At 56.6% G+C, this 14,196-nt stretch overlaps 1 protein-coding gene across 2 annotated transcripts in view; it reads left to right on the top strand.

Annotated features, from left to right (window-relative positions):
- Nucleotides 1–4,019: 4,019 nt before the first annotated feature.
- ABCA3 (ATP binding cassette subfamily A member 3) overlaps nucleotides 4,020–14,196 on the top strand; it is a 31,893-nt gene continuing 21,716 nt past the window's right edge. Inside the window, exons 1-5 of one of the 2 annotated variants that reach the window (XM_054080428.1) lie at nucleotides 4,020–4,082; nucleotides 8,806–8,901; nucleotides 12,590–12,854; nucleotides 13,401–13,528; nucleotides 13,632–13,797. In XM_054080428.1, the coding sequence (XP_053936403.1) occupies nucleotides 8,848–8,901; nucleotides 12,590–12,854; nucleotides 13,401–13,528; nucleotides 13,632–13,797 (613 nt within the window). In that variant the 5' untranslated portion in view covers nucleotides 4,020–4,082; nucleotides 8,806–8,847. Of the gene's footprint in view, nucleotides 4,083–6,888; nucleotides 7,167–8,805; nucleotides 8,902–12,589; nucleotides 12,855–13,400; nucleotides 13,529–13,631; nucleotides 13,798–14,196 lie in introns of those variants that run through there. The other variant, XM_054080429.1, reaches the window with a different exon arrangement.

Genomic DNA, 14,196 nt, shown 5'->3' with positions numbered 1-14,196 from the left:
AGGGGAAAGCAAATGGTGAGACGAGGAGCCCTCAGCCAGATCCAGTTGGCTGGGAAGGTGCGTGCCATCCCCACACCCAGCCAGCCTGTTATTCATGTTTTGAAGTGCACGTGTGACTCTGCTGAGCGCTGGCAACTCACTGAGCTGGCCTCCAAGCCCTGTCATGAGCTTTGTTGAATGCCACTAAGCAGCTGAGCATGAGCAGGGAAGCTTTGCTGTGGTCCGGTGGCTGCTCGGGTGTCCCTGCAGACAGGGTTCTACTCTACTATGTCTGTTGAGCAATCCAGAGTTGCAGCCACTGCTCCAGGCTGCAGATGGGCACTGGGTCTGTGCATCTCCCAGGGTAGGAGATGGGTGTTGGGTCTGTGCATCTTGCAGGGCAGGAGATGGGCACAGGGTCTGTGCAACTCGCTTGGGTGGAGATGGATGCATGATCTGTGCATCTCCCAGGGGTGGACATGGGTGCTGGGTCTGTGCGTCTCCCAGGGGTGGACATGGGCACTGGGTCTGCGCATCTCCCAGCGGCGGAGATGTGTGTTGGGTCTGTGCATCTCCCAGGGCAGGAGATGGGTGCTGGGTCTGCACATCTTACGCAGTGGCAGACAGGACCCAGGCACAGGTCAGCCGGTGAGGACACTTCTGTGGCCACCCTGTCCGGCACAGCAGCATCCTCCTGGCAGAGCATGGCCAGTGCAGAGGAACGCAGTGGTGGCTCCATTGCAGGGCCAGACCCACGGGCTGTAACTCAGCCTGGGTGCCTCGGGAAGCCAAACCTCAGCTTTGCCAACACCAACAGCAAAGCCACCAAGGCACTAAGCAGGGTCTGCCCTCCCAGCGTGATGGGTCCTGGCAGTGCAGTCACGGGGTGGCCCTGTCTGTTTGCACAAGGCTATTTTTAAAGCTGGTGTTGCTGCTTCCCTTTCTCCCGCAGAGGCAGCTTCACCCTTGCTCCAGTTCTGTTCTTCGTTTCATTTTCTCCTCTCCCGGGGCCAGCAAGGGCACAGTGGATGGCAGTGAAACCCCACACTGACCGAGACGAAAAGATCGCAGGAGAAAACCATCTCCAAAGCTGTCACGCTCGACATTATCACTGCAGCATTCATCTAAACAAAGACCCCCCAGAAACTGCTTCTCTGTATCACACAGAGAAAGGCAGCGGCTGGAGGCTGTCCTGCTCCCCTGCCGTGGCCAAGGGTCACTCACCATGCATGGGCAGCCCCTGGTCGAGTCATGGAATCACAGAATCACTTGGTTGGAAAAGACCTTTGAGATTATCGAGTCCAATTGCACCTGTCCAGTGCTAAACCATCCCTGAGCACCTCATCTGCCTGTCTTTTAAACCCCTCCAGGGATGGGGATTCAACCACCTCCCTGGGCAGCCTCTGCCAGTGCCCAAGAACCCTTTTGGTGAAGAAATTTTTCCTGATATCCAATCTAAAACCTGCCCTGGCACAACTTGAGGCCATTTCCTCTCATCCTATCACCTGTCACTTTGGAGGAGAAACCAACACTCGCCTCACTCCAACCTCCTTTCAGGCAGTTGTAGACAGCGATGAGGTCTCCCCTCAGCCTCCTCTTCTCCAGGCTAAACAGCCCCAGATCCCTCAGCCGCCTCTCATAACCCTTGTTCTCCACACCCTTCCCCAGCTCTGTTCCCTTCTCTGAATGCTCTCCAGGACCTCAATGTCCTTCTTGGAGCAAGGGGCCCAAAACTGAACCCAGGAATCGAGGTGCAGTCTCACCAGTGCTGAGCACCGGGGCACAGTCCCCTCCCTGGCCCTGCTGGTCACGCCGTTTCTGATAACAGGTCAAGATGCCATCGGCCTTCTTGGCCACCTGGGCCACTGCTGGCTCATGTTCAGCTGCTGTCAACCAGGTCCTTCTCTGCCAGGCAGGTTTCCAGACGCTCTTCCCCAAGCCTGGAACACTGCACGAGGAGCCACCTGGGGCCGTGGCTGGCCCTGTCTCCGTCCCCTCCTAGCAAACATTCCCCCCTTCGGTGTTCTTGGTGCCACTGGCAGTGCTGGATCCTCCAGCCCCTTCACGTGCCATCGTGGTGGGGTCACCGGCCTCTGGGCCCCCACCTCTGCCAGCATTTCCAGCCTTATCGGGAAGGGGCCACTTGGCAGCTGGAGTGGCCCTGGAGTGCAGCGTTCCCACGCGCTGGCTCCCCAGAACTGGGGCAAGGGCAGGGTGTGAAGTGCTGTTGTCCTGGACTGGGATGGACGGACAGACGGACATGCAGGCACAGACCTTGCGCCAGGAGCCAGGGAGGGGTCAGCCCAAATGAGCCCCACAGCTCTGACGGAGCCTGCGGCAGGGACATGCACAGCCCCTCGCACACACGGTCCCTGACACACACACACACCTTGCACACACAGTCCCCAACATACACGCCTTGCACACGCACTGTCCCCAACGCAGTCTCAAACACACACATGCCTCGCACAGAGTCCCCAGCACTAACACGCCTTGCACATGCAGCCCCCAATACACACGCGCTGTGCATGCAATCCCAGTCCCCATCACACACATGCCTTGCAGGTGTAGTCCCCAACACACACACGCCTTGCACACATACAGCCCCCAACACACACACCTTGCACATGCAGCCCTCCGACACCTTGCACACTCACAGTCCATAGCACATATCCCCCTGTATACACACACGGTCCCCAACACACACACATGCCTTGCACATGCACAGTCCCTGACACCCCCCTGTGCACACACGCAGCCCCTTGCACACAACCCTGTGTTCCCTGGAGATCGCAGTGTTCCTGAGGGCACTCCTGGGCACACGTGTGCACGGCCCCGCCTGTGTGTGTGCACACACACAATGCCCAATGCATACGCACACAACAGGGAGATACTCTGTACACACCCCCCAGTGCACGCACTCGCCCCGGTGTGCACACCCACCCACCAGTGCACACTCACGGCAGTGCACACATGATGCTCTGGGTGCATGTGCACACAGACACCCACCCAGTAGCACCCACAGCACATTGCACACTCATGTGCATGCACAGACAGATAGATGGACACACTGACACAGACGCATAGATGAATACACACACATGGTGATGCACACTCCCATGTGCTCACACAGACAGACAGATGGACACACAGATGAACAGACATACACACAGACACAGAAACATAGTGATGCATGCACAGACAGACAGCTGGACAGACAGACTCACACACAGGATGATGCACACAGCCATCTGCATGCACAGACAGATGGGTGGACACACACACACGGTGATGCACACACAAATGGACTCTGAGGAAACACAGACGGACACAGGAACACACGGGTAGAGACAGACAGAGACAGATGGACACATGGAAACATGGATACACAGACAGAGGGACACACAGACACACACTTGCGCAGACACATGGGCAGATAGACACATGGACAGAGGGACACATGGACACAGGCAGATGGACACACAGACACACGGACACAGGGACAGGTGGACAGACAGACACACACACACACAGATGGACACATGGAAACATGGATACATGGACAAATAGACACATGGACACACTTGCACACACACATGGGCAGAGACACATGGACAGATGGACACAGAGGCAAATGGACACACACACGGACAGACAGACACATGGACAGACAGACACACGGATAGACGGACACACAAATGGACTCACACACACAGATGGACACATGGAAACATGGACACATAGACAGATAGACACATGGACACACTTGCACACACACATGGGCAGACAGACACATGGACAGATGGACACACAGGCAAATGGACACACACAGGGACAGGCGGACACATGGACAGACAGACACACAAATGGACTCACACACACACAGACGGCCGCACAGGCACATGGACACACGGACAGACGTGCAGATAGACACACAGACGAACACACGGAGAGGCACCCGCACTCCCCCGCACCCCCGCGCCCCGCCGGCCGTTCCCTCCCCGGAGGCTCCGGGCAGGCGCGGCCCCGCCCGTCCCGCCCCTCTCCCAGCGCCTGCGCGGGCGCTGCCGGGGCCGCAGCCGCAGCGGGGCCGGAGCCGCGGGGTGAGAGCGGGGCGGGAGCCGGGCGGGAGCGGGGCGGGGGGCGCGACCCTGCACCGGCCGGGCACACGCGGGGCCTCCCGGTTCCTCGCGTTGCTCTCCTGGTTGCTCCCTGTTCCCTCCCGGTTCCTCCATTGCTCTCCCTGTTCCCTTCCGGTGCTCTCCCGGTTCCCTCCTGGTCCCTCCCAGTTCTTCCCATTGCTCTCGCCGTCCCTCATGGTCCCTCCCGGTGTCCGCGCCTTAGGGAGGGGGCTCCGTTCATCCCGCCCGGGTGCGGGCGGTGACCGTGTCCCTGCTGCGGCTCTTGCTGCTACTGGCCCTGGGCTCGCAGGGCCCCGGCACTGGTAGCCCCCAGCACTTGCCCTGGCCTCGCTGGCTGTGGGCTCGCAGGTTCCTGGCGCTGGTAGCCCCCAGGGATGGGCACTTGCCCTGGCCTCGCGGGCCGTCGTCTCGCAGAGCCACGTTGCTGGAAGCCCTCAGGGATGGGCACTTGCCATGGCCTTGCTGGCCATGGGCTTGCAGGTTCGTGGCACTGGTAGCCCCCAGGGATGGGCACTTGCCCTGGCCTCGCTGGCCATTGCCTCGCAGGGCCTGTTGCTGGTAGCCCCCAGGGCCAGGCGCTGGCCGTGTGCGGCCAGTGGCCAAGAGGCAGTGCTGGCATGTGCGAAGTCTCATGAAAAGCCCCGCTGGACTCTACATCCCCTTCCTTTGCCACACCTGTCAGGCCACAGAATTTGTGGAGAGTTTGTCTCTTGGCGTGTGACTGCCAGCTCTGGGCATCGCAGTGCTGGGGTTTTACAGCGAAGGGCACATCCAGCTCAGCTGCAGCTGCCGGATTCATTTGGGATAGGATTTGGTGCCTGCTCCAAGCATGCCGGCCCCTCCTCACCTCGCTCCAGGCCCAACCCCACCCCTGGTTCTGCAGATGGACCTGGCCCCAGCGCTGGCCATGTTTACTTCAGTATTTGTGGCCTGAAGTTCCCATCTGGGGTAAAACCAGCTCTGTTGGAGCTGTGAGTGTGGCTGCCAGTTCCTGTGTGCTCAGAACTTGCATGGGGTCATAGAATCATGGAATCATTGAGGTTAGAACAGCCCTGTAAGCTCATCCAGTCCAACTGTCAGCCCAACCCCACCGTGCCTGCTAAACCGTGACCCCAGGTGCCATGCCCACGCATTTTTTGAACCTGTCCAGGGATGGAGACTCTGCCACTGCCCTGGGCAGCCTCTGCCAGGTCTTCACCACTCCTTCAGTCAAGAAATCTTTCTCAATATCCAATCTAAACCTCCCTTGGTGCAACTTGAGGCCACCCTGCCAGGCCCTCAGCCTCCTGGAAAGTTTTATGGCTCTGTTTGCACAAGCTCTGGCGCTGCAGGAGGTGGGGTTTTATTCTCTGGCTGGGCTGTGACTCTTACATCGCTGTGAACATCAAGAGGAGGAAGAAGAAGCAGAAGCGAGGGCTGCACACCTGCAGACATCCGTGCTGGTCTGGTGGCTGCTGGCTTCAGTCACATTTGTGTGACCCGGCCACAGGAGAGGAGACTTCCCAGATTGCCTGCTCTTCCCTGAAAACACTGGGAAAAAGAAAGTCCCTGAAAAGGTTGCTTATGCTTTTCATTTCCAGCACGAGTGCTGCAGGGAGCAGAGAGTCATTTTGTGCTGTGGTGGCACCTTGGTACCACCAGCCCTTGTCAGGGATGTGATGCCACCACCCTGGCCACCATGTGGTCCTCAGCACTGCTCTGGGGATGGAGGTGCCTGGCAGGGCCTGCAGCTGATCACCTAGTGTGGACACGTTGCCTTTGTGCATCAGTGGGGAGAAACGCTGATTTTATTAACTAAAAAAAAAAAAAAAAAGGCAGTGTCTGCCATTTCCAGGCCTGGTTTCTATGGGAACGGGACATCAGAAGAGCAGAGATGCGGCAAGTGCTCTAAAATAACTGCCATCTCCCAAGAGCACGTGGCCTTTGCTCACCTCACCCAGCCCTTTCTGCTGAGACGGCGGCCAGGAATGGCCAGCTCCCGGCAATGAGGCATCGTGGAAGTGGGTCAGGAGGTGGGATGCTGTGGCCTTGATCCCTGCCGATCCTCGGCCTGTCCTCATCTAAATCCACCGGCAGGAGAACTCCGATCCAGGCTGGCAGCTGGCGCAGCCACCACCTTATCCAACATGGCTCTGCACCGTGGCAGGGGCTGGTGGTGCCAACCAGGCGGTGAGCACTCGTCTGGCTTTTACTCATCCAGGCTGCGGACAGGAAGGTCTCTTTCCTTGCTGACCTGGCTTGAGATGGCCAGGGCAAACCCTCGCTCATGTATTTAGGAGACTCTTCCTTCTCCTGCAGTTTGGGCAGGGTATTTCCACTGAGGGGGAGAGGAACCGGGTTGTTTTCTCCCTTTCCTTGTATCTTTGTGCCTCTTGCTGGGAAAATCAGTCTCGCCTCACTGTGCATAGTGCTGAGGTCAGGCAGGAGAGCAGGTCTGGAGGGGACAACCCACCCTGGGTGGAGTCAGGTGCATTGCAGGGCATCCTGCAAGGTCTGAGGTCATCTTGAACCATGACACCTGCTGAAGGTAGGATAGGTGCCCCTATCTGAGCCACTGGTGGTCACAGGCATCTCGGCACCTTCCAGAAAAGGCTTCCCCTTCTTCTCTGAATAAAAATCATTGCTGGGGATGCCCAGAGCCTGGAAAGCCTTCTTGGCCCTCAAATCCAGTAAGAGGAGCTTGTGGTAAGTGAGCTTCTTCCTTGTCTCCTTCCGCAGGGAGTGAAAGTTCCAGGACGGGTTTTCTTGGGACCCTTAAAAGCTTGGAAAAAAATTATTGGCAATAATGAAGGTTTCTGCCTTTGAGTAGTGTTTGTGTTACTCAAGAGCCGCTTGACATTTTCCCAGTGACGTCCCAGCTGCGATGGCAGCCATAAGGCACAGCCAGGGGGGCCCAGCTTGTGTTTGAGGGTGCGGCAGGGCGAGCAGCCAGGAGAGAGTGGGAGCAGGAGGTGGGGTCTCTGCTCCAGCCTGACCCAGTGCGTTGGTCGTCTTTACAACAAGCAAAACGTTTGGTTCCCTTGATTTGCTCCGGATTCCCTTCAAGTGAGTGCAGGGAAGGTTTTTGTTCCTTGGGGCTTGTTTGGCAGTGTCAGATCTTGTCATGTGTGGGTACTTGGGGCTGGGGGACCAACTGCAGGGGGTGTGGTAGCAGGTGGGTGGCATTCCTGCCTGGGCGCGTGTAGACCAGAGGCTGGCTGGAGACACAGGGCTCTGTGAGGAGCCTGAGGGTGTTTCAGCTGAAATCTGGCAGCAGCCACCCTTGCAAAGTCCCCTTTGCCATCCCTTCTCTGCTCGCTGCCCGGGAGGCGCTGATGGGCTCGTTGGGGCTGCAGGACTACACCACTGCTGTTCATTGTCTGGGTCACTGGCCAGGCCAGGACACTCGAGACTAGATGTCGTTCACTGCTGTGGGAATCCAGCTTCTGTTGGATGGAGTGGTAAAAAGCAAGGGGTAGCCTTTGCTCTGAGTTTTGGGTTGGGAATGGGAAGGTGTGTGCTAGGAGATGCTTTGGGAGGGCTCGAGGAGCTGGTGGCATAGGGCAGGCTGGGTAAATGGATGCTCATCACTTTGTCTGCAGACCTATGTGGGTTTTAGCTTGCTCTCGCTGCAGCTCAGCTCTCCGGGTTGTTGGGGCTCTGCTTACGATGGGCATTTACCAGTCACTGCTCTGGGAGCAAAGGCTGGGCAGGCTGGGTCTCCAGCTTTTCCTCTCCTCCTGATACTGTGCCCCAAACTCCCTGCTGAGGCTGATGGGTGTTGGCTGGATCCAAGGAGCCAAATCATCCTGACCAGGACTGCAAAACGCTGTTGAGCATCTCCCAGAGACCTGATGGCACTGCTGGCAGCCCGGGCTGGCCCCATTGCTGTGGGAAGAGGGGTTTTGCTGTGCTCGGAAGCTGAGGGACTGCTCTGTGTCTGGCAGCGTGGATGGTCAGCTCTGTATGTGCCAGGGCTGCCCCTGCTCCAGGCCGCGCTGCAGGGTCCTTCTGTGAGTGTGTCCTTGAGGGGATGGCAGAGCTTCATCAGGAAATACTATAGCAAATGGCGACAAAATGACTTGGAAGGATGGCAGATGCTTCCCAGGATGGGAGGACGTGGGTGTTTCATCCTCAAGTGTATTGTCCTCAAGCACTGACCTTCCCTTCTGCTTTCCTGCCCTTTTTTCATCCTTGCCTCTCCAAGGAGAGCTTGTGCTGGGAAAGTACTGTGAATGTTGCAGATACAACCCTTCATGGCGCAGGAGGTGGAGGCACAACTTGAAATCTTCACTCATCCCAAAATAATAGGCTGCATGGAGTTCAGTGGCCTTCCTCAGGCCAGCGTTTCCAGTTCTGTGTCCTGGTGTCCCCACTGCTTAAGGAAAGCTGTTCTCTGCCTGCTGATGTTCAGGGACCCCTGGTGCTCCTCGGTTGGGTCTTTAAACAGCTGCTGCACTCGTGGTCATGCTGATTACTGGGAACGAGTTGTGCCAAAACCCAGGAACTCTGGCTCTTATGGGTCAGAAATGACCCTTGAAGAGGAGCATGACAGTTATTTTCCCTGATTTGGGGCCGAGCTCGCAACATCAGGCTGGAAACAGCAACTGCCCTTGGGTTGCCAACAGGTGGGATGGTGGATGCTGCCCTCCTGCCACCCGATTCCACCAGCACCCACTGTTCACAGCTCTCTCCTCTCTTCCAGGGTCCTGCGGAGCGGCGTCGGTGGCCTCCTTCTGATGGGAGGATGGTTGTTCTCAGGCAGTTTGGGCTGCTGCTCTGGAAGAACTACATCCTGCAGGTAGGCTGGCGCCGTGCCTTGGGGGCTGCTCTGTCCCCACTAATGTGGATACATCAGAGGGTCTGGATTCGCCAGCAGTGGAATGGACCAGGGCATCTCCTCGAGATCTGTTTGTGCGCGTGTTGTTGTGCTAGGGAGATGGGCAGGCCTGTGTGCTTGGTTGTCCCTGTCCCCTGCACTGCACGCTGTGCCCATCCCCTTCTCCAGTCATCCAGCTGTTGGTTTTGGTTCTCTCTTCCCACAGAGCAGGATTGACCACATGCCCTCCATGGGATCAGGGGTTCCTGAGCTGTCTGGTTACACCACCACCCCTGGAGGTGCAGATTGCTGCATGGCTCCTGTATCCACCAGCACCCAGGCTTTTTTTTCCTCTGCAGCCTGGCTTTATGCTTTCAGTTACCTTTCTGCAGAGCAGCACCACGGTGCTTTAAAAATAAACGAAGGGAAGAGGGAAGAGCTGGCTGGGCTGCCTCTGTTGGGCAGGACAGGGAGCAGGCAGCAGGGCTCGGCTGTGACCGCTGACAGCAGCAGTGAGGCTGGCTTGCAGCATGCTCTGTGGGGGAGTGCGATGGCCAGTCCTGCAAATCCCCTTTTATCCATGCCAGCCAATCTGCCCTTCTCTCTGCAAGGGAACAGCAGCTTCTTCTGAGGTTGCTCTGGGACAGGGATTGCTTTCACCCTGTTTTCTGAGGCCACAAGCTGACTCTGATCTACAGTGCCAGAATATAACCTGGAGTCTTTGCTTCCCTCTGACAAAATAAATGTGTTCTGGCTGAAGACACAGAGCTCCTGCGCCATCATCACCCCCATGTGGAGGTGGATGCTGGCACACGTAGCTTGCTCAGAGCTGGGGCAGCCGTGCCCAGGTGGAGGTGGTGATTATAGATGAGTGTCTCTGTCACCTCAGGAATACAGCAGCTTAAATGATTTCTGCGGCAGCGAAAGCCTGCACTGGTAAACCTGTGTTGACCTGCGAATTCAGAGAGCCAGGCAACCACTCCGGAGACTGAGCCGGGGTTAATACAGTAGTAAATCAGCGGGAGGCAGCTGCTCCAACAGAGCTGCATTATAAACCCATCAGAGATCTGCAGCACTCACTTTATGAGTGTGGCCTTTGGGAAGGCTCTTTCTTCCCTGCCCACTCAGAGCTGCTGCCTCCTGGCTGCTGTGCCGGGGCTGCTGAGGCAGTGGCTGGGCCCTGGCTGTGGTCGGAGTGAGCAGCTCCTCCCAGAGAGAGCCTGGAGAGGGGTTTTGGCTTTGGCAGTGAGTGCTGTGAGCCGGGGCAATGTGGGGAGCAGCTGCATGGCCTGGCACCCACGTGCCACCTCCTGACAAAGTGGCTGAGAGCTGATTCAGCCCAGCTACTGTCTGTCTTACTGGGGGTCTGGGCTGCTCTGTGCTCAGGGGCTCCATTCCTGTCCAACTGGACACTCTGCCCACCTTAGTGTGCCTATTTACTGTTTTTCTTTTTGCTCTCATTTGGAAAATAAGCCCTTTATCCACTTTGCAGAAGGGCAGGAGGTACAACTCCATGGGCAGTGCAGCTCAGTGTTTGCAGAGCTGCAGGAGCTCTAGTGGCAGCTGGGGCACTGCCTCACACCTGGGCTCTGCCTCCAGTCGTGGTCTGTGCTGGTGGCAGAGGAGCCCTGGCAGCCGAAGGACCCTGCTCACCGCATCTGGGTGCTTGGCATGTTTGCTAGGGCACCGCAGCCCATCCCTGTGCCGAAGGGTGATCCAGGCCCTGGCACTGCTCTGCTGGTGCCATGGGGCCAGGCGGGAGGCAATTTAACAGCACTGAATGTGCAGAGATGTTGGGGTGGGGCTGAGCCATCAATAAAAAGCAGTTGCTGAGACAGCAGAGTTGTGAGAATAAACCTCTTGGTGCTCTTCTTGTGCATCTTGTTGCTCTTTCCAGCCCAGCAGAAAGGAGGTTGGAAAACACCCCTGGGTCTCATAAAATCTGGCAGAGTCCTCCAGAGAGGTTAATGCCACTGCTTCTGCCCTGGCACATGCTTCCAGGGAGCAGGGATGAATCCCTGAGCTCGGAGCTGCTCCCAGCTCCAGGAGTTGGGGCTGTGGTGCTCTTGCACCAAGGCTGGGCTGGCCTTGGGTGAAGGCAACTCGTTTGCAGGAGGCAATAAGGACATGGAGCTGTTGGAGCGAGTCCAGAGGAGACCATGGAGATGAAACGAGGGCTGGAGCACCTCCTGTACAAAGACAGGCTGAGAGAGTTGGGGTTGTTCGGCCTGGAGAAGAGGAGGCAGCAGGGAGACCTTAGAGCAGGGTTTTCTGGAAAGCTGGGGAGGAACTCTTGATCAGGGAGTGCAGGAATAGAAAAAGGGGGAATGTTTTCAGCTGAAAGAGGGGAGATTGAGATGAGAACTTGGGAAGAAATGTTTTGCTGTGAGGGTTGGGGAGGCCCTGGCCCAGGCTGCCCAGAGCAGTGGTGGCTGCCCCATCCCTGGAGGGGTTCAAGGCCAGGTTGGATGGGGTTTGGAGCCCCTGATCCAGTGGGAGGTGTCCCTGCCCATGGCAGGGGGTGGGACTGGGTGGGCTTTGAGGTCCCTTCCAACCCAAACCACTCTGTGATTATATAATGAGGTGGCAGATTTCACATTTCCCACCCAGAGCCTTTTGGCTGCGGTGGTGAGCAGAGGGCTGAGCTGTGCCTGCTGCCCATGGTGGGACATGGTGTGCCCAGCTGAGGTCCAGGCCCTGCCTCCTTCCCATCCCTTCCTTAACTGGGTGGTGCAGCTTCCAGTGTGAGCAGCCCATCTCCACTGCTCCCCTCCCTGCATGTGAGTGCGACCCTTGCAGTGTTTCGATGAGCGTAAATCCACCAGTTGGCAGAGTGGCCCAGTGCCTGCAGATAAATGGATCGGGAGTCTCACTGCAGGAATGTGGGCGTGCATGTGTCTAGTTGGGACCTCTTCTCCCCCATCCCTTTGGTCAGAGATGCCAATTAACCTGGGTTGGATGCTAATTAACCTGGGATTAATTGTTGGTATTGGTAGCTAGTGGGAAGTTTGCAGGAGAGGCAGCCCTGCAGGAAAATGGTTGGAACTGGAGAGTGAGATGCTCTGGGTTTGCTGCCTACAGCCACTAAGCTCCAGCAGAGAAACCTTCCCTGGCTGCAATAGCTTTGCTGCTCTCTGCTTTATCTCCCCACTGCTTGTTCGTCCCAGCTTTCATGAAGGTTCAATATTTTTAGCTTCCAGCACAGTCAATGCTGGGCAAGGTTGATCTGTGTTGGCCAAAACCATTCTCTCCGCTCTGCCACTGTCTGTCCCCACAGCACACACGCACCTCCCCTTCGCAGGAGGGGCATTGCTGCAGCAGGAGGGGTTTAGGTGAGCCCCAAGTGCTGCCTGCTGTGGGGCAGAGCCCCAAAGCTCAGAGAAAAGACAAAGGACCCACACGACTCATTCCAACCCAGCAGCATGGCAGGAACAGCTCCAAGAGCAGGAGCTCTGATATGGAGCCATGCTTAGGGAAGGGGATGCCTTGGCTGGAAAGTCCTGAAGGATGCAGAAACTGATGCAGCTTTAGAAAACCCTAGATTGTGATTCCTCATGATACGTAAGGATTCTTCTGCTAGATGGGATCCATGTGCCCGGCACCTCATTCCTGTGTTTGAGCTGCCATCAGTGTTTACATCTCTTCTTTCCTACCTTTTTCTTCCCTGCAGAAGCGACAGATCCTGGTCACGGTCATCGAAATCTGCCTGCCACTGCTTTTTGCTGCCATCCTGATAGCACTACGGCATCGGGTGCACTCTGTCAACCACCCCAACGCCACGCTCTACCCCTCCGAGTCTGTAGATGACCTGCCGGGCTTCTTCTACCGCCGGCATCCCAGCAACCCTTGGGAGCTGGCGTACATCCCCTCCAACAGCAGCGCCGTCAGGAGCATCGCCGAAGCGGTGGAGAGCTCTTTGCCCATCAGCGTCAGAGGTGAGCAGGGCCTGGGGCTGCACCTTCCACCCTGGAAACTGGTACAGGTTTTCACTCTGATGCTCTGTTCCAGGGGTGCATCAGTTTTGTCAGTACTTCCAGGCACCAGTTTTATTTCTGTTCCACTAAAACTACAGGATTTTCGTTTGAGTTTTGGTTGCCTTTTGTTGCAGTTTCCATCTAGAAAAATATTGCCCTAAAATAGTTAATGAAAATGGCTGTTGCTTCCCTGAAACAGAGTATTTTTGGAGATGATGCACAGAAAATTTTTGCACTTTGTCTTCCAAACTGGAGATGCCGGTAGGGTTTTCTCCAAAAGGAGAGCTAGCTCCTGCCTCAAGAAGGAGGAATTGTCTGCATGCCCCACATGGGTATAGCAGTGTCGTATATTAATTCCCTGTCCCTGACAGCAGCGGTTTCCCAGCTTAGGATGGAGCACATCCCTCCTGTTCTGGACCAAAATGATGTTCTTGGTGGTAGCTGAGCGTCCACCTGCGTTGAGTTGCCATGCTCATGTCTGCATCTCCGTCTTTCTCCGCTCTGCAGCTCAGGGCTTTGCCTCAGAGAGGGACTTTGAGGAGTACATCAAGTCAGACAACCGCTCGGGCAGCGTGCTAGCTGCTGTGGTGTTCAAGCACCGCTTCCCTCAGAGCACAGCCCCGCTACCGCTCCAGGTGAGTGGAGCCGGGGGGACGCACCTGTGGGGGCCAGCAGCGTCCTGCCCACTGCAATCACATCTCCCCCACTTTCTGTCCCACCTTTGTGTGCTCCTGCCAGGTTGACTACGAGCTGCGCTTCAAGTACAGCCCGCGTAACGCACCACGGAGTGAGCAGACGGGGCTGAATCCCAACCTGGACCGGGACTGGCACACCAGCTACCTCTTCCCACTCTTCCAGCTGCCCGGGCCCCGGGAGGCCAAGTTTGCCGATGGCGGGACACCAGGTAGGCCCACATATCCTCTGCTGTGAACTGGTTCTCAGCCGAAGTTGGCATTACAGGAATCCACTGAGACTCTGAGCTTTTAAATAAATAGTTTAAATGATTTTAACAACTATTTAAATTAAATTAATTAATTTTATTTAAATATTTTAAATAAATACCCCATGACCTCCTGGGCATCACTGGTTGCCTCTGCTGGAAGCAGTTGGGTCAGAACAGATTTTACTTACGTGACTTTAGCGACTCCAGAGGAGGCCAGAGATGATGTGAGGGGTAGAGCATCACCTGTACAAGGACAGGCTGAGAGAGTTGGAATTGTTCAGCTTGGAGAAGAGAAGGCTGTGGGGAGACCTTACAGCAGCTTCCAGTACTGAAAGGGGCTCCAGGAAAGCTGGGGAGAGG

The sequence above is a fragment of the Cuculus canorus genome, chromosome 15, assembly GCF_017976375.1.
Source record: "Cuculus canorus isolate bCucCan1 chromosome 15, bCucCan1.pri, whole genome shotgun sequence".
In the NCBI taxonomy this organism is placed as follows: Eukaryota; Metazoa; Chordata; class Aves; order Cuculiformes; family Cuculidae; genus Cuculus; species Cuculus canorus.
The sequence above is the reverse complement of the archived record's forward strand: the minus strand, read 5'-3'. Positions and strand labels throughout refer to the sequence as shown.